This window comes from Chinchilla lanigera, unplaced genomic scaffold (assembly GCF_000276665.1).
Source record: "Chinchilla lanigera isolate Chin_1 unplaced genomic scaffold, ChiLan1.0 scaffold00011, whole genome shotgun sequence".
NCBI lineage: Eukaryota > Metazoa > Chordata > Mammalia > Rodentia > Chinchillidae > Chinchilla > Chinchilla lanigera.
In genome coordinates, this window is record NW_004955412.1 from 21,464,150 (window position 1) to 21,491,590 (window position 27,441).

A 27,441-nucleotide genomic window follows, 5' to 3' on the forward strand; every position below is an offset into this window, starting at 1 on the left:
CTTAACTTGTCTGTCCCTCCTTGCCTTTCCTTCCCTCTTTTTCTGTCCTTCTCTGTCTCCCTACCTTCTTTCATTTTCTCTATATATTCTTTGTGCTGTGTGATAGTTTGTTTTATATTTTTCCACAAATAATTTTAGAGTATTTTTACTTTATCTCTTTTTATTGAGCTGCCTTGCAACATAGAGTACTTATCATTGCTTTCTGTTCAGTTGGCAGGGCAATGGAACTACAGAAGGCACGTCACCCTAAGCACTTATCCACACCCTCCTCTGTGAGTCCTGAACCTCAGGACATTGCTAAGTTGCGTCAGAGTGGTGTAGCAAATGAAGGAACAGATGCTGGATACCTGCCTACCAATTCCATGTCTTCTTCGACTGCAGGGGTCACTCTTTCCCAGGAAGGTGGGAAAGAGAATGATATAGGTGAGCTAGTAGTAAAAGTCAACCTAACTATCAGGATTTTAAAACAAATACACTGATCAAATGATAGAGAGGCAGAGTATTCTAAGTCAGGCTGAATTTCAGTTTAGTTTGATTTTAACATTTTACTATTCTATAACCTATGACAAATCAGTGATGATAATTATAGTTCTTATCCATCCAAAAAATATTTATTGAATTTTCTGTCAGTAGCTTTGTATTAGATGTTGGCACATAATAATAATTATACACAAATGCTTGCCTCTTGACCCTCAGTCGCATAAGGGAGGGAGTCACACAAAAAAATTCAGATTGTGGTAAGTCTAGGAAAGCAAGGTAATAGAAAAATTGAGGGAGATGGTGAGTAGTTAGAGGCAGATGCTGGGGATCTAAAGACTAAAAATCTGAGACCCTAGAGAGTTTTTTAAAATGTTAAATGAGAAGCCAGCAGAGTAAAGAGGTTGAATATGTGAGAGTAAGACTATGTTAACAACAGAGCAAAGTTTTGAGGAGAGGAGGGGTGATGCAGGATATATGTAAAAGGCAAGGTTATTAGCTGAGTGAGGTTTTAGTGAGAGAGGCAAGGAGATTTGAAAATTAAAGGGACAAAAGAAGTAATTGTTGTAGATAATTATTAAAGGAGCTTATTTCTTCATAGTTGTTACAGCTGGCTTTTTAGACAAGTTAACCAGGTGTATAAGTGGTTTTATTTAAAGAAAGAAAAGAATGCCAGTCTGTGCTCATGATTCTTGAAGCAGGTCAGTTTCTGGTGATGACACGTTCAAGGATAAGGCTGTGGGAGTGTCACTGGTGTGTCATAGAGCAGGTTACTAGATAATTGTTGTAAGGAGGGAGAACGTGTGATAATATCCCGAGAATGAGAGCTTTAATGAAACAATTAAATCATTTTGTGATTTTACAAAATGAGAGCAAGATACTGGTCTAAAAGTTGGATAGAGGAACAAGAAGGCTACCCACTGCATCTCCACCTTAAAATACACAGATTAAGACAGAAATATTAATTTCTTTTTCAGAATATTGGGCCAAAGAAGTGGAATCTTATTCCCCATGGCAGATTTCTATTTGAAGCAAACTAGGGGTGACATTTGGAGTGTTGCCTGAGGATTTTCTGAGATGTGCCATTCTGATAGAGTATAGCATTGATATTTCATGGCTCGTGTGACTCATGGAAATAAAAACACAGTGGTCAGGGAATAAAAACCATACAGAGAAGGAGAGTAGAGGATGAGAAATGTGTTATTATCAAATGAGAGTTTACAGCAAATATTTGGGAGAGTGAAAGTGGACAAGAGTGATTTAGTAGATAAAACAACATAAAGAAGGCTAGAGGCTAATTTGTTTAAATAGGCTAAGGTGCAAGGCATTCTGCCCATTGGAACCATGGAGAGACTTTGGGCTCAGCGTTGGCATGTGCCAGAGTATGAAATAGAGCTAAAAATGATGAATGAGTTGAGTGTCTATGAATAGCTATGTCAGCATTTTCTGACCCCTGTATAAAATGTAAGCAATTCTGCTTTATAGAATGTAGCTAGTCTATCATTTATGGACTAGAAGAAAACCAGTGAGCTTTTTTTTTCTTTAATGGAAATTGAATGAATTGTTTAGGGAGAGTTAAATTCTTCATGGAGTTGATTTCCTGAGGTCTTGACAGTTGGGGACCTGACCCTGACAGTAGGCATGCCAGGGACTCACTACATAAAGAGCCTTCAGTTGGACAGAATTATTTCCATATAGCAGCAAAAAAAGGCCCAATCAACTCCCCAGTCTTTTATTCTTAAATATGTACATCATTATTTTCCTTTGGAAAGAAACATTTGCTTATTAGAGTCAATTCCTAAGATTAGTACATAATGCCAGATATATTAAATACAGGTATAGAGAACACACAATAAACTGGAAAAATTTTCTCTAGAAGAAAAAAATGATTTTGGAACTTGATAAGAACTTCAGAAGACTACCTCTATATTAGATGATATATTTGGGAACATTGCAGAAGTTATTGTATCTGTAAATCAAGAATAGGATCCTATGAAAAAGCAGCACTCAGAGACAAATTTTTAAAAATATAACTATTAAGTACAATACAACAAATATTTTATTAGTTATTAATTGTTGTGTGATAAAACAACAACAATTGTGAGCTGATTAACACAAAAAAACATTTATTACCTCACTTTCTGGTGAGTGAAGAACTTGATAGCAGCTTAGCTAGGTGGGCTTGGGATCTCTCGAGGGTAGGGAACCTATTTCTTAGTGCCTCAGCTCTTCGGTATATGTAGCTGCTTGACTACACTTTGACATGTTAAACTGAATTTTTCAGAGGGACCCAAGACAGAGGGCAAGAAAAAAGTATCACTGTATTTTATGTTTTAGATCATGTAGGTACGCACTGTTTCTTCTGCAAATTAGAAAAAAGTCACTAAATCTTGCCTCCACTCCATGAGATAGGAATTAGGATCCACTCTTGAAAGGAGGAGTGTAAAAAAATTGTCAACATATTTTCAAACTACCATAATCACTATTGTTTAAAGGGAGAAAAAAAGTCCCTAAAATTTCAGAATGCATTTAAGAAATATGAAAGCATAGACATTTGAGAAAAATTTGAAAAAGTAAATAGAAAACCACTACAGAGGTCCAATGTTTATCTCTTTTGCAGAATGCCAACATGGAGGAGAGGTAGGAAAATGTTTCTCAGAGGTAAAAAGAACACACATTTTCACACAGAAAGGGCCCACTAAGAATCAGCATAGTCATGTGTTACTTAACAATGGGTACGTAATCTGGGAAGTGTGCAGTTGGCAATTAAGATGGGGCAAACATTACATATGCAGTGTACTTACACATACCAAGATAGCTAGGACATCAGCAGGTGATATAGTCTTAATGGGACCATGATCATACATTCATTCCATGTTTTATCAAAATGTTGTTATATGGCAAATAATTGCATAATGAATGAAATGTATGATCAGTGAGAGGAAAAGGGCCCATACCTACAATGTTCCTCAACATAAGTGCACTAAAAGCTTTTAAGAGAAAGAAGATGGGAATTATACTGCAGCACATTTTTAACCTAAACAGTGGAGGCTGGAACACAAAAGAGCACTGCCTTGAGCTTTCTCAAAATAACTTATTAAAAAGTTATTTCTCAAAATAACTTTTGAGAGTGATACATCTGCCTAAACTATCCATCAAATAGGAAGAAAGAAGAAAGATATTCCCAATATCCAAGAATCCTACATTGGCTGAAATGGACCCTTTCCTTGTATGTTACTTGAGGCTATACACTATAACAAAATGAGAAAAGTTAAGGAAGAAAATGTCATGGGAGGAGAATGGCAAAAGGAGTGTTAGGATAATGTTGGTGTCACAGGTGTGGGGAGCCACTGTTCCACGTGGAACACAAACATAGCAAAGATAGGAAAAAGGGAGATTTTAAGCAATTGACAGTATGAAGTAGCAGATGAAAAAAATTTGAGAATTGATAAAACTAGGTTACGTGGGCAGCAATAAAAGAAAAGCATTTACATATGGTAACAAAAATGGGGTTTTTCAAGAAAGTAAGTCATGCTTTAAACTGGAAGCAAAATAAAGTGGCAGTTAATGGAGTATGCGATTGTAGTATATCATTCTATTACAAGGCAGAGGTTGCACCACCGGACTAATAAATAAAGAAAATATAATCCCAGCTAGCATATCCCTTAACCTGACAAAGATACTGTGTATATGTATGTTCTAGATTGTATATGATAACATGCATATTATAATGTCAGCATGCTTTATTGATTTTTGGACTCTTAGAATCATTCTACTAAGCAAAGCACAGACTATTTTCCCGTGGCTTCAGGTCAGAATATAAACATCAGAAATCATCTTAATATAAACAAGAATACAGGTGAAAGAAATACAAGCTGAAGGAAAGAAATAACAATTAGAGGGAAGGATATGTATACTAATATGTATTTAATATGTCTGGCATTATGTGCTAATCTTAGGAATTGACTCTAATAACCAAATATTTCTTTCCAAAGGTAAATAATGATGTACATATTTAAGAATCAAAGACTGGGGAGTTGATTGGGCCTTTTTTTGCTAAGTCCCAAATCTAACAGAAAAGAGTTGAGATACAAACTCCTTGATGGAACATAAATATATCCAGCCAGACTTTAATTTAGGTAATAACTAATAACCCAGCTGGCGTAATATAATAATATAACTATTAAGCATATTTAACAGTACAATTATTAAACATCAAACTTTCTTAGTGTATTTAACATTTCCAAGGACACTGTAGGGATGAATCCCTTTTTTTCCCATTCATCATACATGTTGTTCATTATACAGTTATGTGGCGCGTAACAGCAGTTAGGGCTGCACGTGTATGGTAGAGGTCCCATTAGGACTATAGGAAAGTGAGTATGGGAAGGATAAATGAGCAAAATCATCAGGAGGGAAAGAAATAGATATTGCCTAAAGATAATAAATCAAGAGAAAAAAATAACAGGTAATTATTTGGAGTTGTACCACTATAATAACTAAAATTGAAAACATGAAAAAGGGTTTGTCTTAGTTACTTTGGTTGTTGCTGGGACACAGTACCCAACACCAACAAATTAAAGGAGTAGAGGTTTATTTTGACTCATAGTTGTGGAGGTTTTAGTCTATATTTGGCTGGCTCCATGGCAGAGGGGCATGGCAGAGGAAAAGCAGCTCATGGCGTAGCATCTGGGAAGCCAAAAGAGAGTGGAGGAAGTGAAATCCTTTAGACCATGCCCTCCAGTGACCCACCTCTTCAGACCAGATCCCACTTCCTACAGCAAGTCAGCTAGAAACTCATCAGTGAGCTTCATTCACTGATGGCCATTACACCTCCGTGGTCCTGTCACCTTCCAGACGCCCCACCTTGGAGCACACAGGCTGTGGGGGACCTCTACATTTACACTGTAACAGGTTGATATTGGAATTAGAAGAGGATATGTGGGAGGATGTTGTTCCTAATCATATCTTCTTCTGAACTGAGTTTTTGCTAATGTCTCATGTTGATTTTTAAGAAGTACTTTTAAAAAATTATTTTCCTATTTATTTCTTTAGTTCACTTAAAAGTTTTATATATTAAAATTTTGGTTCTAGTTAGCCTGAAAATACTTAAATAATGTTACTGTGAAATAGGTTTTCTCAGGACTAATTTTTCTATAAATTGACTTTATTTAATGTTAACATTATGGCAATGTCTGACTTTCATCTTTTTAGGATTAAAACAAGTTGGAGAAACACTGGCATCTGGAGACTCCTTGGATGGCATACCTCGTACTTCCAATACCATCTTTGATTTCCCTCCTCCTCCGTTAGACCAAGTTCAGGAGGAGGAGTGTGAAGTGGAAAGGTAATTCAGTAAGCTCTTAGGGAGGTTTAGGGGTTGCTTAAAGTTTTTTTTAATTGGGTACTGTTCCTATACTTTGTGACATTTTTCCTTTTGTAATGTTTTGAAAGAATTAGCACTGTTGGTAGTAAATGGTAGAGAGGTACTCAGATTTTCTGTTTATTTGATATTAAATAATTTCTGTATCTGGGAGAATTGTTTATCCAGCCATTGGCATTTAATTCTTTGGTATAAATTTCTAAATCTCCATTTTGGTTTCCTTTTGACTCTGTTCTTCATTATTTTAAGGCTGACAGAATATGGAACACCAAAGCCCTTCCGAAAGTAAGTAAACCTTAAGTAGCTTTCAGTAAAGGATTGCATTCAATAAAGGATTTTTGCATTCTAAGACATAGAGCTTTTTCCCCTAAATTTCCCATCTTAAGCCTTGTACATAGATTTGTTAAATAGTATAAAATTAAAATTTTAATGAACACAAATCAAAAGACACATATTGAAGTATATAGAGTATATGTAAAACATTTTGTATGAAAGGAGTATGTTTGAGGCTCTGTGCTGAATCAGATTTAGAGCATTAAGAGCTATGCAGTTTCCTGTTGTCCACTTGAAGTTCTCAAGTAGATTTCATCATTTTTCTTCACTAGGTTTGACAGCATAGCCTTTGGAGAAAGTCAGAGTGAAGATGAGCAATTTGAAAATGACCTAGAAACAGATCCACCTAACTGGCAGCAGCTTGTTAGTCGAGAAGTGTTACTGGGACTGAAAGCTTGTGAGATCAAAAGACAGGAAGTGATTAATGGTGAGTTTAATCAATCTGTTGTTCTTCACAGATACTGAGTTTTATCAGAATAAAGCAGACCCCTTCAGCCTTAGAGTTTGCTTCAGTTGCTCATAACCTTTTTTTTGCAACAAAGAGAATTAAACTAGATAGAAAATTCTTGAATCTTTCAATTAAAAAATGTAAATAATTCTATGATTCTTCGATAATTTAAAAGGAGAAGGTGTTTAGCCTTCAAGATACTTAAGATCTGTAGCATTATAGATCGCAAATCAGTCTGTCATTTTTTATGCATAAAGAGGAGGCTAAAGCCCAGAGAAATTAGTTGACTTAATCAAGATCGTTTAGCTGGTACACGATAAAAGGACACTAGTATCTAGCTCTTCTGGTTTAGTGCTTTTTGGTTACCCTAATGTGTATGTGACAGAGATGTGGCTTAGATGCTTTTTTGTTACCCTAATGTGTATGTGACAGAGATGTGGCTTAGATGATTTGATTAAATATCCTCCCTGTTTCTGACAACCTTGTGATGTAGTGAAATTTCAATCTATTTTGCCTGTATTTTAGGCAGATAAGATAACCAAAAGCCCTATATTCTGAATATGGCTTAAAATATATATGGTATTGATGTTTACAGTTTTCTAATATTGTGGTCATGCTGGATAAACAATTGGATGAGTTTAGGGGTGCACTGTTAATTTTTAAGTACAAAATACGCTCTTTAAAAATTTTGTTGTTATTCTTCTTTATTTTTTGCAGTACTGCGATAAAACCCATGGCGTTCACACTGAACTATACCCTCAGCCCTTTTCCATTTTGAGACATGATTTTGCTAAGTTGTTAAAGTGTCCAGGGTTGGGCTGTTTGCAAACTTCTGCTCATCCTGTCTTAGCCTCCTAGAGTACTAAAATTACAGGCATGTGCCACCATGTCCAGTTTAAGTATGAAATAGTTTTGAATGATAGCTTTCATTCAACTCAGAACCACTATGTAGGAGAATTTCATGGAATCAAAGTGACTTCAGAGATAAGTCATTCTACATGAATAATTTATTATATAACTCATTTGCTTCTCAATTCCAACTAAAGATTGTTTGGTCCTTTGGATTATTCTAAGTAAGAACATTTCATACCTTTTTTAAAAACACTTAGAATTGTTCTACACTGAAAGAGCTCATGTCCGAACACTGAAAGTTCTTGACCAAGTGTTCTATCAGCGAGTGTCCAGAGAAGGAATTCTGTCACCTTCAGAGTTACGGAAGATTTTTTCAAACTTGGAAGACATTCTTCAACTTCATGGTAAGATGAATTAGCTCTGATCTTTGCCCCTATATTTCCAGTAGAGAAAAGATTGAGAATGTATAATTTTGTACATTATACATTATTTGTATACATGGTAGCATGCCTAAAATTGTATGTAAACACATCGGATAAGTAAATAAATGATTGAGTGTTTAATTAGATCCTTTACTCTGTCAGTTTTTATACATACATATATATATATGTATATATATATATACATATACATATACATATATATATATATATATATAAAGAGTATAAACATAAACCTTTAGGCCTGAAGTCAGTGCTTAAGCTGAAAAACATAAACAGTCAAAAATTGCCCTTGAAGGGGCTGGGGATTTAGCTCAGCGGCAAAAGCGCCTGCCTGGCAAGCGCAAGGTCGTGAGTTCAGTTCCCGGTACCGGAGAAAAACAAAAACAAAAAAAAAAAAAAAAAATTGCCCTTGAAAATTTCCTGTCAAGTACAGTATATATGATTTAAAAATATATATCCCGTGTAATAATATATGCTTAAATGTATTGCCTGTGTAATAATATGTGCTTAAATAGTAGTATGCAATATTATTATGACTATTGTTATCTCATGGTGGGATAATTTTGAGGAATTGTTAGAATTGTTTTGCTCTGAACACATTTTGTAAGTACACAAATTTTCTCCCTGTGACTTTCCCTGAGTGAGGCAGGTTGGACTTCTCTAGATAACAATGGGATGTTCCTCACTTTGTAGATCACTATTTCTCTATGACCCTTAATTTGCAGTCTCTCTTTGTCAAGGGTATAACCACCACCTGTCAACACCTAGCAGCCAAATCAGTGAATGCCCTTTACAACTCTGTGGGTAACCTTAGGTTTCATCAGCATGTATTGAAAAGTTTAGGCCTGATTATATCCGTTACTGTGCACATACATATTTTGAGAGGAACGAGTAGAATCATTTGCACTATTTCTACTTAAATTATTTTTGAGCGTGGTTATAGATGGAGTTTTGAGGTTAAATGCATATTTGATGCAGCTACACTGTTTGTAATACACTAGTTTCTAAAAATGTTGTTTGATGCTTTACTACCAGATTTTTAGTTCAGGCTTGCAATATCTAGACATATAAGCATTGTGTCCAGATTTGTATTTAAGGAAGTTGGAAGTACTGATGCTTCTCTGAAATTTCTTTGTGTGTGTGTATGTTTCAAGTACTAGGAGTTTAACCTAGGGAGCACTAAGCTACAGTTCTGGCTCTTTTGATTTTTTAAATTTTGAAACAGAGCCAAAGTTGCCCTGCTGACCTTGGACTTGTGATCATCCTCCCTCAGCCTCATGAGTATCTGAGATTACAGGCATTCACCATCATGCCTGGTTTGAAAATACCTGCTTTGAAAATATAGGTACTTAGTACTACCAGTAATTCAGCCAAAAATGTGTGTGTGTTTAATTTTTTTTTTTTTAAAGTTGGGTTGAATGAGCAAATGAAGGCTGTTCGAAAGAGGAATGAGACCTCTGTTATAGATCATATTGGGGAAGATTTGCTGAGCTGGGTAAGGAAATTTCCTGTTTCTTTTTAATATTTTTACAGTAAATGATCAGATTCAATGTTAAGTAACAAGTCTTTCTAAGTAAGCAAACTACATTTTGCAAAGTTAATGTAAAGCTGGAAAAGGTAGAAGCTTGTACTGTTTTGGTTAGCATGTTTTAATCAGTGCTGAAACTGAGTGCTCTATTTCATTGAAATAAAGATACTGGTCTTTGTGTTTTAAAGAACAGAGAGTAAAATGGATCTTCGTAAAAATAATTTAAGATAGAATTTTAACCATTTTCTGTTGTCTAAATCTTAACAACTATATAATATATAGATGGTCCCAGAACTGCCATCATGCTAGTAGAAAAGTAGAAATTAGTTAATCTTATTTGTATACAGTGTAAGAGTCCAGAGACTATAGTACTTGTTTATCAAATTCTGTCTGTCTTTCTGACATGGTCACTATATAATAAAAATGCTGTGCAAAGTGCTGGAACATAGGCTCCTACCCTTGAGAGCTTGTAGTTAATGGGAACACATTCTCTTGGTTATTTAAAACATGATAAGTATAACAAAAAGGAGAGAATACAGATTGTTATGGGACTATATAGCAGAGAACCCAAAACTGGAACATACAGAACGTAGTTGATTTAAATTTTTTAAAAGGATTGTATAGTTAATAATAGTTAATAATGTTAAACTGTGTGGTTTATTTTTTGTTTGTTTTTCTTTGGCGGGTACTGGGAATTGAACTCAGGCCCTTGCACTTGCCAGGCAGGCACTTGTGCTGCTGAGCTATATTCCCGGTCCCCTAAACTATATGGTTTAGTTCTGAGAATTTTAACACAGGCTGAACAAGAATGGTTTGGATATGCCTACAGAAATTCACTTGGTTTTATATACACTACTTGAAGAAATGCCATCAGATTTTGGTAGTTTTATAAAAGATTAAAGTCTAGAAAGTTAACTAATACATTCTTCATTTTACTGGTTTCTTTATCTTACTGGTGATATCATGATCTAGAATCACCTAATAGATATGGGAAATAGTAGATACCTGTCACTTTTAACCACTTGACTCAGAATAGGAGCAAGAAATCATAAACAGTCTTACTTTCATTTATTACGTTTTCCAAAGCATTTTCTATCCTAAGCCCACTTTCACATTATTGTCACTAAGAAGATTTAACTTCTTTAAAAAATTCACCTTACTATGTGGCTACTGTGAGTAATGTGGCTTGTTTTGTTTCTTGATCTTAATGCAGCAATGAAAACTATGACTGAATTCTGTTGGTTTGACAGCATGCTGCTCAACTTAAAATAGGGCATTGAAAGTTTTATCCATGATTTCCTTTTATAAGACATCAGTGTCCAGGTCCTGCTTGAATTAAAAGGTTGTAAAGTATATGGGTTTAAGATAATACACCTTGATTCTTAAGCCGGTTCATTTGCCTCACCCATAAAATAATGGGCACATTTCAAGTAAGATACATCATTAATAACATACAAAAGTGCAGTTTGTTCTTTTTATCACAGTCTGTTAGACTGCATAAATGTACTGGGCAAAAATAAAGCAAAGAAACCTATGAACAGAGTGAGACAAAAGATTTTCTTGAGAATATATAAATAGAAGTGTATACTTGACTTATATAGTATACTTATGAAAAGTTGGGAAAACACAAAATGAATTAAGTAACCTGGTTTGTTAACTGTTACATATCAAGGGTTAATTTATGGGAAAGCATTGGCCAGAAATCCTAGAAGCAAAAAATCATAAGTAGTCTTTTAGATTTATCCTTGCTATTTTAATATGGTTTTTTTTCCTGTTGTGCTGGGAATCAAACCTAGCACCTTCCACATGCTATGCATATGCTATAAAATTAAGTTACACCGCAACCCCTGCTGCTATTTTTAAAATAATAGTTTTGGAGATTTTTTTTTCTTATGTTGGTCCATTAGAATCACCTTACATATACTTAAGCTGCTTGTAAAACTATTATAGAAATTCTTGAGGTGGGCAGTGTTACTTCCTTTTCTTAACCCAGTTGCTCTTTGTATTTGTATGGTGATTTGATTGACTAATATATCAAAAATGCTGCCAGGGCCGAGCATGGTGGTGCATGTCTGTAATCCCAGCACTTGGGAGGCTGAGGCAGGAGCATCGTTGCAAGTTTGAGACCAGCCTGGGCTACAAAGTGAGCTCAAGGCCAGCCAGAACTGCATAGTGAGACCTGTCTCAAAAATACCAAAAAAAAAAAAAAAAAAAAATTGCTGCCAGTCTCATCTCTAAATGTGTCAGTTTTCTTACTTACTTACTTACTCACACAGTGCTAGAATGGAACCCAGCGCCTTGCACATGCTAGGCAAATACTATACCAGTGAGCTACATCCCCAACCTAGTGTCATGTTTTTAATAGAATAAAAATACACATTTACACATTTGATCTATTAAAGTACACTTCATATGCAACCTACTTGAAAAATAAAAATATCTACAAATATACAACAAAAGGACTTCTTACAAAATGTCCTCATTTATAAATTTTGGGAATATGACTTTACATGAAAGATTATATGGAAAAATCTCTTGGTAAAATTTAAAGCAACTATTTAAAAATACAGAAGTGGAAGTAAAAACAGTTTATTTGACTTAAAAGTACACCTTACCACTGCAGCACCTGTTAGGTGTTTCATAAATTTTAAAATCGTGACATATGCAAACTTGAATTTAAAGATTACAAATATTATCAAAAAGTATAATTTTTAGCTAAAAGGTTTCATAAGTTCATGGATCTCCCCCTCTGCAGCTCCAGCCTCTGTATAGGTGAGGCAGCAGTAGTCTGATTTTATTTCTATGCTGTTCATAGTCATAGTGTCTTGCACGGTGAGTAGGAAAAAAAGCCAATATCCCATGGATTTGCTTTCTGGAGCAGTAAAAGAATAATTTTTGCAAAGATGTCAGAGTCTGTAGAGACGAATTTTAATATTGTTGTCTGGTCATTTTGTGTCTCATACTTGCCAGCCTTTCTATCTAATTTAGAAGTGGTATAGGCTACAAGATAGCAAGCTATGGTTGGTTACCAGGAAGGAAACATTGGTATAATGAGAGAAGGTCTGAACATGTCAGGGTGAGACCTTTTTAATGAAGGGGCATTGCTACTCTATATGAATACACAGCTCTATAATTTTTGTCACTTGAGAATACTTCCTGGAATGTTGAAAGGATTGTGGCTGTCTCGCATTTTGCTCAGCTTTCTATTGAAGTTCAGTTTCTCCCACTGTATTGTTTTCTTTGCATTCTTGGCACAGTTCAGCGGACCAGGAGAGGAGAAGTTGAAACATGCTGCTGCAACATTTTGCAGTAACCAGCCTTTTGCCCTGGAAATGATCAAGTCTCGTCAGAAAAAGGATTCTCGATTTCAGACTTTTGTGCAAGTGAGTTGAGTGAATCACATAAAGAAAATAACAAGAGTTTTTATCAATTATAGAATAAACTTGGGGAATTTTGATGGAGAATATCTTTTACAAGGATTACATTTGTGTTATTTTAAAAAGCCATGCATTGTCTCTTAAATTACTGGAAGGCATAAAGATGATTTTGGAATGATGAATAATAAAAAAAACATATCTTTATTAAAATACTTAACATAGAGATCCATGTTACCATTGGAATTTTATCAGTAACTGTGGCATTTATATTATTCAAAAGGTATTGTTAAAGTATGAGGCTAGGTATATATCAGGCCCAGGGAAGGTTATAATAGTAGTCATACCTTTTGGGGTAGGAGTATATATTGGTATTGGTAAAAGTCTGTGAATATGGTCCATAGGCCACATTCAGCTTGTTGATTGTTTTTGTAAATAAAAATTTTATTGTAACAAAGTGTATTGATTTTCCATCTTGTATAACAAATTGCTGTGATGTGGCCACTGAATGTAAATTTATCATTGCAAGCTTTTGTGATTGAGGAGTATTACTACAGTATAACTAGATCCTTTCTTCAGGGTTTTACCAGGCTGAAATCAAAGTGTCAGCTATAGTTGCAATTCTTATCTGAGATTTGGGGTCTCTTCTAAGCTCCCTGATTGTTACAAGAATTAATTTCCTTGTAAATACGTAACTCAGATCCCCAGCTTTCTGCTAGTTGTCGAGGAACCAGTCTTGGCTCCTAGGGAATGTTCCTATCTCTGTGCCCGCTTAGGCAGTTTACAGGTTGACATTTGCTTTATTCCAGGCTAGCAGGAATGCATCTCCCTGGCCCAGATTCTTTCATTTAAAGTCTGCTGTGAAAATTAGGCCTACCCAGGATAGTCTGCTTTTTGATTAACTGACTCAAAATCAACTGATGATAAACGAATTATAGGGAAGATTTCCTATCATGCTTTCACATTTGCAGATTTCATCCACACTTAAGGGTGTGGATATGGAATGTGCACATCAGAAAGAGGGAATCTAGGAGGCCATCTTAGAGATGTTTGTTTATTTGATTTATGGTTTGTCTATGCCTATTTTTTGTGCTAAAACAGCAGAGTTGAGTAGTTGGGAGAGCCTGGCCTGCAAAGCCTAAGTATTTACTAACTGGAATGTGACTGAAAGGTTTGGAGACCTCTGATACAGATGAGTTAGCATATCTAGACTGGTGAGCCATTGTTTCTACTTGGAGTGACATACAATGAATCAGTAGCAATGCTAGTCAAGAAAATGTGCCTCGATATGCTGAATACATGAAGATACAGCTGTTTTAACTCACAGAAAAGCGATTCTTAGAATTGATTATGGATGCTCTGTCCTTGCTTAAACAGCAGAAATCATTGGTTTAGTGTTAAAGATTGCCTTCCTCCAGTATGTGATTAAAAAAGGAAAGCAGACATATTGTGTGGAAAGATATGTGTTGGTATTTTAAAAAATTGAATACATGGTACATGTTAGTTATTGTCTTAATAAGAACTGCAGGTTCACTTACTGCACTTTAATTTCAGGATGCTGAGAGTAATCCATTGTGTCGTCGTCTTCAGCTGAAGGATATCATTCCCACTCAAATGCAAAGGCTTACTAAGTACCCACTTCTTTTGGATAATATTGCAAAATACACAGGTATAACATTGTCACTGAAGTAAAAAAAGCTAGAAACAGACACCAAACAAAAGCATGTCCTGCTAACCAATCTATCCCAGCATGTTGGTGCCTAGAATTGGATTTCCAAATAGTGTGGCCAAATTTTCTAACAAGATAAAAATTAGTCTCCTTCAGTGTGTTTAATTTAATATACTCCATTGCTAGCTCTAACACAGTTTGGCAAACTGAATCATGGGCCAAATCAGGCACTGCCTGTTTTCATAAATAAAGGTTTATTAGGACACAGCTATGGTCATCTGTTTACATCCTGTCTCTTCCTATTTTTTATATTATAATGGCAGAGTTGCATAGTTACAACAGAGGACATTTAGCCTGAACAGTGTAAAAATAATTATCATGTGGGCTTTTGTAGGAAAAGCTTGCTCTAGTATATATTTTTTCTTTGAAGAAGGTTAATATTGGGTTGGAGAGATGTTTTATATTTATATGTGTACTTTTATTAAGCAAACCAATACATTTATAATGCCAGCTCTCCTGTTTGAAATATGAGGCGAATGTAAGTTTCTCAGTTGAGCTTTAGGTTCTTGTACTTAGTTCTCATTAATAACATTATGCAACCTCTGCTGTTCCTTGTGCCTGAGAATTTGAATGCATGACTGGGTGATTTAGAATTACAGCATCTGGCAAAATCAGTAGTTTTACATTTATACATGTTAATTTTATTTTTTAGTTTATCTGTTCAGTATAGCTGCACTGTTTTTTAGACTGGATTGTAATTCAGGATATTCTGGTTCTGGTTTCTTTAGATTGTAGACATGATACAGCCTCAACATATTTTGGTGAACTTCATCTTCTCTTAATGATACAAATGTTCTAATCTATTTTCTTTCTTTAAATACAATCTCAAATTCAAAGAAAGGTATTTTGGAATTTTGGAATTGAGTTACTCAAAAAATACTGCTTAACATGTTCACTGGACATAATCATGTAAGCTCTGTACTGTGAAACTCCAGGAACAAAAAAGAGTCCCAGTTGTACAGCGTACACAGTGAAAAAGACTCGCTTCCTGGAATGTGTAACACTGTTAGCCTACACTTTATGTTAAACATCATTCCTGGATTTAGGATTCTGTACTACAGTTTCTTTTTTAAAATGAGAAATTTTGTTTTAAAGTACTAGTATATTTTCCCAAAAGTAAGATTTACCTAGAAAATAAACTTCAGCTATAATTAATAGCTGGTCATTACCATGGTGATGACCAGCATCATGCAGAAGATTATACCTCATTATTCTGTTTCACAGTGGCTGTTCTGTAATGGCAAGTAACGCAAAGACAGGCTGATTGTAGCTGGCATTTTTTATCTCTAGTTAGGTCTTATTTTGGGGGAAACACGGGTCATCAAAGTCTCACCTGTCCAAAGACGTCCTGAGTTGAGGCTCTGCCATAGGTTTTAACTGGTATGAAAATATTTAGGGTCTTAGTATATACTTAAAACTTTTGAAATAAAATGAGATTTCCTATGTATATTTTTCTAATTTTCTCATTTCACATTTTGGGTTTCTTTCCCTTATTTAGAATGGCCAACAGAAAGGGAGAAGGTGAAGAAAGCTGCAGATCACTGTCGTCAGATATTAAACTATGTCAATCAGGCTGTCAAGGAAGCAGAAAACAAACAGGTAAAAAGGGAAACCAGGAAGGTACAGGATGGTATGGAGATAGTAGTACGCAGAGTCTGAAATAATAATTCAAGTGATCATTACATAATTGATGGGCAGGGCATTTGTTAGCTGTTCATGTAGTACATGAGTCTAGATAAATTTGTGATAGAATATCAGAGCTGTATTTACTGTTTTGAGTATCTCTAGGTGCTTGTTTGCTCATTCATTCCTGCGTGCATTCAACAGATACTTGTAGAACATATGCTGTTCTATATAGAGTAGTTGAGACATAGAGTGGTTGAGGAAATGAGCACAGTGACTGTCCATGTTAAGCTTGTTTTCTAGCAGAATATGTGGTAACTATGATGGAGAACTCCAGGATACTATTAGTATCTAACTGGGTGACTTAGCTGAGTTTGGGGATGTTAAATAGTGGTCTTCAGAAAAGCTTCCTTCAAGAATTGACATTTGGGCTGGGCGTGGTAGCTCATTCCTGTAATCCCAGCACTTGGGAGCCTGAGGCAGGAGGATTGTTGCAAGTTCAAGACCAGCCTGAGTTACAAAGTGAGCACAAGACCAGCCTGAACTGCATAGCGAGACCCTGTCTCAAAAAGACAAAAAAGAAAAAAAAAAAAAAAGAATTGACATTTGGTGCTTGCTCTAAAGGATGAGTAAAAGTGAACCTAACTTGTGTGGACGTGGGTACCACAGAAGTAGGGGAGGACGTGGGTACCACAGAAGTAGAGGATCCACTGTGTACAAAAGTCCTGTCATATAAAAGAAGCACAGCCGGTTTGAGTAACTGAAAGATAGATGAGTGTAGAATGTGCTTGTAAAGTGTCAGTGTCATAAAAAGAGGTAAGATAGGTTAGAACCAAATCATACAAGGCCCTTTTCACCATGTTAAAGACTGGTTTTTATCCTAAGAGCAGTAGGAATTCGTTAAAGACATTGAAGGTGTTCACAATTTCACTGTATCACTTATACTGTTCTGTGAAGAGTGGATTAAAGGAGGAAGATGGTGAATGGGAGAGCCCAGCCATGAATCTCTTAGCAGTACAACCAGTGTAGAGAATGGCAAAATCTGGAGAAGCATTCAGGAGGTAAAATTGGCAGTACTTGGTGAATGGCTCAGAGAGGGATTTGAAGAGGCGTGATATCAAGAATAGATCCCCAGCTTTCTGGCTTGCATATATGGATGGAGAGGAGACTTTCAGACTTGTGAGAAGATGAGTTTGGCTTGGGATTTCAAGTGGAAATGTGCCGTAAGCAGTTAGCTGTATGTTCCACCTCCAAGAGGACTGTGCTAAGGATAGAAGTTTAAGATTGTGGCCGGGCGTGGTGGCCCATGCTTGTAATCCCAACACTCGGGAGGCTGAGGCAAGAAGATCACTGTGAGCTCGAGGCCAGCCTGAACTACATAGCGAGACCCTGTCTCAGAAAACCACAACCAAAACCAAACCAAACCAAATGAACGGAAGCAACAACAAAAAAAGATTGTGAACATATGAATATACAGAAGTTAATTGGACCCATGGACAATGGGTGTAGTTTCTTAGGAACTGAGTATGATGATGACTCCCTTAGGGAGGCTATAGAATACTTTCAAATGTATTGTTTGGACTGTAAAATAAGAAAACCCCAGAGGGAAATTTGGCAATGTTTAAATTAAAATGTACCTGCCCTCTACTTCTACCTTTTGACCCAGCAATTCGGTTTGTAGTGATTTTACTCAAGAGAAATGAAGATTTATGCCCACAAACAGACTTACACAAGAGTGTTTATGGCAGCTTTATTCAAAACAGCCCCAAACTGGAAACAGCCCAAGAATTCATCAGCAGGAAAGTGGATAAACCAACTGTGGTATTGTCGTAAAATAGAATACTACTTGTGATAAAAAGGAATGACTCTCGCTAATATGCTGAGTGAAAGAAACCAGATACAAAATAATACATATAATTCTATTTATATGAACTTCTAAGAGGCTAAACTAATCTATGGCAGAAAATATTAGAAAAATGATTGCCATTGGAGATGTGGGAGTAGAGATTAACTGGGAAGAAGTACGAGAACATACAAGAACATATTCTGGGGTATTCTGGTAATTTTTCACATCTTGATCGGCGTTTGAGTTGTAAAGGTGTATGCAAATGTCCAAATTTGTAGATAGACTTTAAAAATGTTCCTTTTAGAGTATGTAAATTTGACCTTTAAAAAGATCTATAAGCAGATATTGAACTCTTGTTAATGATATGCATGCTGCAGTGTTTAGGGTTAAACTATACTTAAGTCTGTAATTTATTTTGAAATATATACAAAAAATACGATAATATTTGGGTAGATAGAAGGATGAATAGATGAATAGATATGTAATTATATATACCAACATATGTGTGGTGGATATATCTAATAGGTATTCATTACATACGAACTTTTCTGTGTATTTAGAATTGTTTATGATATTTAGGAAGAATACAATACCCTTCAATCTAGTAGTTCTTCTAGAAACTTATTGTATAGTTATATCTACACAGTGTACAGGCCATCTTAGTACAGAGTCTGTTATTGGAGAAGTTCGGAATTAACTGATTTACTTATCACTAAGATGAAGTTAAATTATAGTTCATTCACAGTTAAATACTATGTAGTTATTGAAAAAAAGAGATCTCTTTGAATGTCCTAATGTGGAATAGTCTCCAAGATATATTTGTAAATCTCTCTCTCTCTCTCTCTCTCTCACACACACACACACACACACACACACACACACACAGAGGAATATTTATGTGAATATATTAATCTACCATTTGGATGGGAAATGCATATACCAATACCATAGGAATCTACAGTGCTACCCCAAGTTGTTTGAAAAGTATGCATAAATCCTTTTCAGCACAGATCAGTGTACTTGGATATGGATCCATTCTGTTTGCATAGGATTTTTCTCAAAGGCTAGAAATTTTTCTGGAGAAATGGATCTTAGTGATTCTCTCTTTAGATAAAATTGAGGAAAATTGGAAGGAGATTTTTTTATTGTATGCTTTATATTACCTTCTGAATATTGTACTCTGAGACTAACTTACATATTTAGAAAATAGATATAAGCTAGTTAGGAGCCAGAGTTTGAAAAAAGGATTGAGAAGGGACAGGCAAAAAGAAAGAAGACCAAAAGTGTGATATCACCATAGCCAAGGAGGAGGTATTTAAGAAAGTGTGAATTATCAGTCTTGCCAACCATCTCAGCAAGCTCAGTAAAATACAGATTTTAAAATGTCCATTGAGTGAGGAAAAAAAAAAAGTGAGAGAAATGTCCATTGATTCAGAAACAGATCTTTGATGAGCAAAGCAGTAACCATGACTCCATCTTGTCTACCTTTCAGCGCCTAGAAGATTATCAGCGTCGCCTTGATACTTCCAATCTGAAGTTGTCAGAGTACCCAAATGTTGAAGAGCTCAGGGTGAGAAAGGGTCTAATCATAATTTTTAAAATGAAATAAAATGTACTAAAGACTCTGTAGGTAATCAACATACCAGGAATATCCATCATCTGAAGGATTTCTATATCATATATTATTTATATTTATGATTTTATTCTGACTTCATTTGTCTGATATGTGTGATGATTACTTTTGTCTTTTGTTAGAATATTTTGTGAGGAACTAACATTATATGACAGCAACTGTCAGGAAACGAAGAAACACTAATCATTACTAAATTTAATTTTACTGTGTCCTGTTTCTTGCTTACCATCAGAACTTTCCATCTCACTAATAAAGTAAGATAATTCTTTTTCCCAGAAGCTCTTGAAAACTTGAAAAGTTGAAACTATTACAAGAATGATAGTATAATACTTACTAATTTCATTTCTTGTACTTGGGCTTTTGTATCATAAACTTTGTAGTATTTTAAGTTTCTTACACCATTATTCTAGGTAGTTGTTTTGGCAGATTTATTTGGTGTCTTTTGAAATAGATTTCTATCTCATATATCCCATTTTATCAAAAAGCATGCTAAACAGCCAGCCGTGGTGGTGCATGCCTGTGTTATTAGCACTGTGACAGGAAGATCAAAAGTGGGAGTCTAGCCTGGACAACTTAATGACTTAGCAAGACTTTGTCTCAAAATAAACAATAGAAATGTGCTGGGATGTAGCTCAAGGTGAAAGTGCCAGATACCAGTGCGGGGAAAGCATTTTAATGAGTGTATCCTGTTAACTTCCAAAGAGTGAGATTTTCCTAGTGCTACTAATGCTAAAAAGAAAAAGATTCTCTGACTAATTATTGACATGCAGAGTAAGCATTGGGCCTTTCATGTTGAATGCTGGTCTTTACAACTTCCCTTAGAACTGTAGGATACAGAAGCCTTTTAGAGACAAACTTGTACATCGTGCATCTTCCTCATCCCAAGGTATGGGATGGGAATGTAGTGGCTGAGAGTTTGTAGCTTCATTTTCATAAGCTGTTATCATCTATTTGGAGTGAGATTTGGAAGATGATACTCCTGAATATTTTTCTGCAAAATGCCTTTAGAAAAGATTTTTTGCAGGTTACTTTATTCCACTTTCAAAACAGATTGCAATAATAGTTGAATGAAAATGGTATCGTATATTAAGAATGTTTTGAAGAAAGATCAAGTTTTATGGAAAATCATCTCTGAGTGCTTGGAAATAATTTGTGTGCAATATTCTTTGGCAGAATTTGGATTTAACAAAAAGGAAGATGATTCATGAAGGGCCATTGGTTTGGAAGGTGAATAGAGACAAAACTATTGGTAAGTCTGATTAGTCTGTCAGAATTTGGGGAGAGTGGAGAAAGGGAAAGAGTAGGAAAGTTCCTTTTTTCTAAAGGAAAAAAGAAAGAACCATCACAATTTGCAGAACAGTAGTTAGCAGTGCTACTTTGTGCTATTCAGGTAACTATAGAAAATATGCTTATGTTACTTTATATTATCTAAAGTGTGTTAAATATTTAGGAAAGGAGCAGATAACTTTGTCATGAATTGGTCCTATTTCTATAGTTTTTGCAGTAAGTTTATTTTAAACCAGTAACTCAGCTGTCTGTGGTGAGGGACCATTGTTCTTAATCCTTACTGGTCACAGACTGATTGCTTTGGTAAAATACAATAAAAATGAATGAAATCAGTTTTTAAATGATTAGATTTAGAGAAGTAAAATTTCTCTATCAAATTGTTAAAAAAGTAAATATATGTAAATTTCTGTGCTTCCCACTTTTTCTGCATTTTTATTTCTAGATCTGTATACATTACTGCTGGAAGACATTCTGGTATTGTTGCAAAAGCAGGATGATAAACTGGTGTTGCGGTGCCATAGTAAGATTCTGGCATCTACAGCTGATAGCAAACACACATTTAGTCCTGTCATTAAGTTGAATACGGTGTTGGTTCGACAAGTGGCAACAGGCAAGTATGTTTACTGGAGGATACTGACCTTTAAAGTCACTGTAAAGATCCATAAGATATTCAGTGTTGCTTATGTAACACAACTGGTGTAGAGTTTTGTTACTTTATTATACTTAGGCAAATTAAGTGATGTTTATTAAAATTGAATTAAGCCAGGTGTGGTGGCACACGCCTGCAGTCGCAGCACTTGACAGGCTAGGACAGGAGGCCACCCTAGGTTATGTAGCAAGTTCCAGGCCATCCTGTACTATATAGTGAGACCCCATTTTTAAAAGAAAAAACAAGAGGAAATAAAACATGAAAAAAAAAGTAAATTAAGAATTTACACCTCCACAGTATTTAAGATGCTTTGATTCTCTGAAATATTTTCTGTATTTGAAAGTTTTTGCAGTTATTTTAGGGTCTTTTACGTGTTTAAATCATTTGTAAATACCAGTTTGGGAAGTAATTCGTACAAGAAGCCTTTGATTAGAGAAGTGTATTTTTTTATTTGGTGGGGGAAAGAATGAAAATTGAAGACGTGGGTGTTTGGCTTTTTCAAGATTAGTTCAAATTGGCAAGTTATATTTTCACTGCACCACAATACAATCCCTTTTAAACCTTGTTAACTTCATAATGGCAAAATAAATTTGTGCCCTCTTTTCTCTGCTAATCACTGAATATTATTAACTAACGGTTTAGCAGAAGCACAGTTCAAATAGATACAGAAAAGTAATAGTACCCAGTTCAGTGTCTTTGACTTTGACCTCTTGTTTCTGATCTACTGTGGGACTAGTATGAATTTTTATAATCTTTGTTTTATTGAAGTATAGTATATGTGGTATAACATGCAGTAAATGATACAACATATGAATATATAGCTTGACGCACTTTTAGGAAGTAAACATACTCAACTTTTACCTGAATTAAGATGCAGAATATTACCAAGACCCTAGAAATAACACTCATGGCCTCTGTAGATCAAAGTGGTAGGATAAATCTTGTCTTGTTTTTTCTTCAGATAACAAAGCTTTATTCGTCATCTCCATGTCAGATAATGGGGCCCAAATTTATGAACTGGTGGCACAGACAGTTTCTGAAAAGACTGTGTATGTATTACCTGCCTTGCTGTCATTAATATTTTCATTATCCCATATGTAATATTGCACAAACTTAACTTTCTTTTCAGACCCTGAAAATTGAAAACAATATAGTCACCAAGTACCTTCTTCACTATCCTCTTAGAGATAGTCCTGAAGAACCTTTACCTATTTTAGATTGAAATCTTTCATTTTGATTTTATTCTAGCAAAAGAAATTTTCTAAAGAAAAATTCTCAAAGTTTCAAGTGAATTTTTTAAATGGGCAGTGTATCTATAATGTTGTTAGATTTTCCTTTATCATTTTAGAATCTCTGCCTAATTTTTTTTTTTTTTTTTGGTACCGGGAATCAAACTCAGGACCTTGCGCTTGCCAGGTAGGCACTTGTGCCACTGAGCTATATCCCCGGCCTCTCTGCCTAGTCTTATGTTGCCAATTCTTGCAGAATTGGTTTTTTGTTTTGTTTTGTTTTCTTTTTTTGTTTTTCTTTCTGAGTGTATTTAAACAGTATTTCTTTTTTCCCTTCTGCTTTATAATTTGGATTCCTTTCAAACTTCCTGAAGCTGGCAGGACCTAATCTGTCGAATGGCTACATCAGTGAAAGAGCAGTCCACAAAGCCAATTATTCCATTACAGTCACCACCTTGCGAGTGAGTGTTCTTTTGTATAATAACAGGACTGTTGTGTAGTAGGATTTTTGTGTTTTCGGTCAGAAAATAAATTGATCGTTCTTCTGTTTGGTTGTAACAATGTTTGGGCATGTCATGAACTCAGTGATTTTTTTTTTCTTCTTAAAAAGAGGAGACAATGATGAAGAAGAACCTCCAAAATTAAAAGTGGAGCATCATGGCATTTCAGACACTAATCTACAGAGTCCAGGTAAACTTCAAAGATAAGTTTTCTATCTACTAAAATGCAAAGAAACATTGAAATTTTGGTTTATGCAGGTTCTGGCATCAGCTATACTATTTAAGAAACTGTTTTGGAGCTTTCTCTGTGCTAGTATAATACTACCCTTTGTGTTATATGTTTTGCTTAACAGAAGATTTCTATAGCTTAAGTGGTTATTATTTTCCAAGTATTTCCTGAATGTTCATGTTAAAAACTTAAAGTTTTCTTAAGATATACTCTGCCTTTTCCATTCCACTGAATAGATAGACATTTGGGAATAGAATCTCCCTTAATATCATCAAAACCTCAGACTCATTCACTGAGTACTTCTGAAAAATCAGAGGCCATCGATCTCTTTGTGGCTGAGAGACAATTTGCAAAGGAGCAGCATGCAGATGGGACACTAAAGGAAAGTGGAGAAAACTATCAGATCACAATGCCAGATCCACACTTGCCTGTTGCAGAAGAACGGTGGGCATTGGATGCACTAAGGAATTGTAAGTTTTATGTATAACTCACTACAGGTGCTTTTTTTTTTTGAGACAGGATCTCACTCTGTTGTTGTTCAGGCTAGCTTAAACTTACTATGTAACCCAGGCTAACCTCATATTCAGGGTGATCTTCTTGCCTCAGCCTCCCAAGTGCTGAGATGACAGGCTTGTGCCACCACATCCAGCATTACAGATATGTGTTAAGTCCAAGAGTTGTGTAATATACTGAAGAGTCATTTAGGGGGAATCTAAAGACGTGTAAGCTGTAACTTTTCCCTTCAAGAAATTTATATGCTAGTGGGGACGATGCTAGAAACTCCCCCTGATCCCACCCACACCTTTGAGACATTGTTGCAGGTATGTCAAAATTGATCAGGATTGGGGTGACCAGAGAAAGAAGGCATTAGAGAATAAGAGAGATGTGATTATTGTCTTGAAGGATGGGTAAGATTCAGAGAGATGTGTGAAAGAATAGAAGGCATTCAGACGAGAATAATGATAGAACCAAAAACACAGATAGGAAAATGTAAAGCTGTTCAGAGAGCAGTGAGGTTGTGGCAGATGCTGTAAGTGAAAGGAGTGTGGAGAGTTGGGAAGATAGAAGATATGCTGTTGAGCCCAGCTGTGGTGAACTTTGAATACCAGACTGTGGGCTCTGGACTTTGAGGGTGCACATCACAGTGTTTTAAGAGCCCTTTCAAAACTATGTATGTCCTTCTAGCTCTCTTTTGGACATCATAATATTCTCTGCCAGAGCTCAGTGTGCACATGCACGCACACACACACACATTCTGTTAGCTGCCTCCTTCCTTTCTAGCCTAGCTGAGAATCCCTAGCAACTGTGGGAGGCTAGCATATCTTCAAGTGTAATGAAGTGGGGAAAAGTCTGAAAACAGTTGCTCTAGCTGTAGACATCCACTACAAGTTTTAAAGCTAGGGTATGACTAATGAAAAAAGATTATTCCAGCTGAGAGCCGTGCAATGATTTTAATGGAAAGAGGGCTGGAGTAGTGCACTTAGTGAGCTGTTATAGTGGTCTGGGTTCAATATTGAAATAGTTTAGAATGATTTTAGAATCAAAAGAGTCATTACATGTTTAGAATAATTGACTTATTTGGATATGAGGGGGAAAAAAAGGAGTATCTACAGATAATTTCAGTATTCTTGTTGGAAATAAGAGTGAGAATGGACCATTTCCGCCTTCCATACCTTCCATTTTTAAAACGTGTCAAGATTAAGATAATGAAGGACAAACCATTCAAGAGGAAGTGAATAGCAGGAAAGTTAGAATTTTAGGACTGGCAAGATTAGGAAAAGAAATTTGAGTGCCAGAACCATAAGAATTCATGGAATCTCTCTGGAAGTAAATATAGAATAGACAGAGGATCAGACACTCAGATCTATGTGGAAACTATTTACCTAAAGAAACATAAGTTACAAATTAAGCCCAGGATATAGATATTAAGGAGTTGGTTATCTAAATCTAACTTACCTAGATTCTCCTGAATGAATAGGCTTAGTGATTTCTGATGGTTTGACTATTGTTATCCCAGAGCACCATCACTGTATAAATGACCTCAGCATGAATAGCCCATTGAAAGTTTAACTGGTTCTTATTTTCAACAATCTAAAAAAGTTGTGCCACTAGTCAGGGAGTTACTTTTAAAAATACTGATGAATATCTCCTTATTTTTTGAAATTATATATATATTACTACCAATCATTGGAATTAAATTTTATTACAAGGCAATTTTATTCCCTCCACCATTTTAGGATATTCTTGAGTTACTATAAATGATAAAGTAAGTATTCTATATGTCTAATAAAAATGTGGGGAAATGCCAATACCTATAGTGTTTGCTTCTAGAAAAAGCAGAACATTTAGCTTTTTTGTCTAGCCTAACACAGTTTTTTAGCATCCTTACAGCCCTTTAGATTGTTATCTCAGTTACATAGAAAATTAAATGTAGGCATGGTGCTGGTATGTGGGATTCTAAACAGAGGAGCACTTAGCTACTTAGGATGCTTAACTCTTGTCAACGCTAGTTTAATGTTAAGTGTTCTCTAGAAGATGCGCTTTATTTCATTTTTCAAAACAGGTGATTGTGAAAGAGAAATAGTTTGGGACTAGGGATGTCATTCAGGGCTCGAGTGCTTGCCTAGCATGTGTGAGGTTTTAGCACTGGAAAAAGAAAAAGGTAAAAGATTAATATTTTGGTTATATTGTCAAAAGGTACTTAGTTTAAAAATGATTGGTAACTCAGCTAATCTTGGCAATCTGAGTGTGCTTTTCTTTTCTTTTCTTTTTTTAATTTACTTCATTCCCTGCTGTAACTTGTTAGTGGGTTTGCTGAAGCAATTACTAGTACAACACCTGGGTTTGGCGGAGAGGAGCAATCAGGAAGACTGGCAGCATTTCTCCAGATACAGGATAGCTTCCCAGGAGGTACAGGCCGACAGTGGAATCCAGAACTCTGAAAGTACTAAGGCCTGTCATTCTGCAGAAGGGCAGATGCCCTTTAGAACTGGAACTGGTGACACTGCAGGTTGTTATAGTTCACGGACTTCAACTGAATCTTCTGCTCCACCGGATTCAGTGGTACTGGCATCCCAAGATAGCCAGGCAAGTAACATTTTAGTAATGGACCACATGATTCTGACCCCAGAGATGTCTACCACAGAGCCAGAAGGGGGTCTTGATGAGAGTGGAGAGCACTTTTTTGATGCCCGTGAAGCACATAGTGATGATAATCCATCAGAAGGTGATGGAGCAGTTAAAAAGGAAGAGAAGGATGTTAATTTACACATCTCAGGCAAGTTTATTTATGTTTAAATTTTTATTTTGATCATTGTTAACTGTCCTGTATACTGGGGTAAATATTGTTTCAGTATCCGGAATTATTTGTGTTTGTGTGTATCTCTGTATATATAGTATTAATTTATTCCTTTGTATAATAAATTACTGAATCTGCTGTGTCCCAGACCTCACTTTAGAGTCTGGGAGGTAGGGAATTGAAGAAAATGCAGAAAAGTTCCCTATTCTGAAGAACTATAACTACCCTGAGGGAAAAGAGTAATAAGAAGAAAACAAACAGATATCAGTATTAGCAAGAAAATAAGTCAGACTACAGGGGCAGAGAGTGATGAGGGCGGTCAAGGATTTCAGGGAAGTAGACCTTCTCTGAGCAGAGGTGCCTGTGGCTGCCTGAGAGCGATGTCTCAGTGAAAGCAGAGGGCAACTGCATGTCAAGAGCATGCTCTTTGTGGTTAGGAAATGTGGAGTGGGGAGAAAGTGGAAGGGCGCCAGGTAAGAGAGGTAACTGGCAGGGGAGTGAGCGGAGACAAGATCATAGAGGACTTTCAAATTTCGAGCTTTAAACTTTTGAAATGCTAACAAATATGAAATTGTTTAGG

The 27,441-nt window shown here is 35.8% G+C and overlaps 1 protein-coding gene across 3 annotated transcripts in view; it reads left to right on the plus strand.

The window, feature by feature from the left end:
* Window positions 1-27,441, plus strand: part of Arhgef12 (Rho guanine nucleotide exchange factor (GEF) 12) — a 153,281-nt gene that overhangs the window by 119,479 nt on the left and 6,361 nt on the right. For all 3 annotated transcript variants that reach the window (XM_013511068.1, XM_013511069.1, XM_005378351.2), the window contains 17 exons: window positions 211-423; window positions 5,692-5,824; window positions 6,110-6,145; window positions 6,466-6,620; window positions 7,751-7,897; window positions 9,346-9,431; window positions 12,722-12,847; window positions 14,393-14,507; window positions 16,066-16,166; window positions 19,529-19,606; window positions 20,843-20,918; window positions 21,399-21,566; window positions 22,567-22,654; window positions 23,209-23,295; window positions 23,445-23,524; window positions 23,800-24,033; window positions 26,370-26,840. In XM_013511068.1, the coding sequence (XP_013366522.1) occupies window positions 211-423; window positions 5,692-5,824; window positions 6,110-6,145; window positions 6,466-6,620; window positions 7,751-7,897; window positions 9,346-9,431; window positions 12,722-12,847; window positions 14,393-14,507; window positions 16,066-16,166; window positions 19,529-19,606; window positions 20,843-20,918; window positions 21,399-21,566; window positions 22,567-22,654; window positions 23,209-23,295; window positions 23,445-23,524; window positions 23,800-24,033; window positions 26,370-26,840 (2,394 nt within the window). The remainder of the gene's footprint in view (window positions 1-210; window positions 424-5,691; window positions 5,825-6,109; window positions 6,146-6,465; window positions 6,621-7,750; window positions 7,898-9,345; window positions 9,432-12,721; window positions 12,848-14,392; window positions 14,508-16,065; window positions 16,167-19,528; window positions 19,607-20,842; window positions 20,919-21,398; window positions 21,567-22,566; window positions 22,655-23,208; window positions 23,296-23,444; window positions 23,525-23,799; window positions 24,034-26,369; window positions 26,841-27,441) is intronic.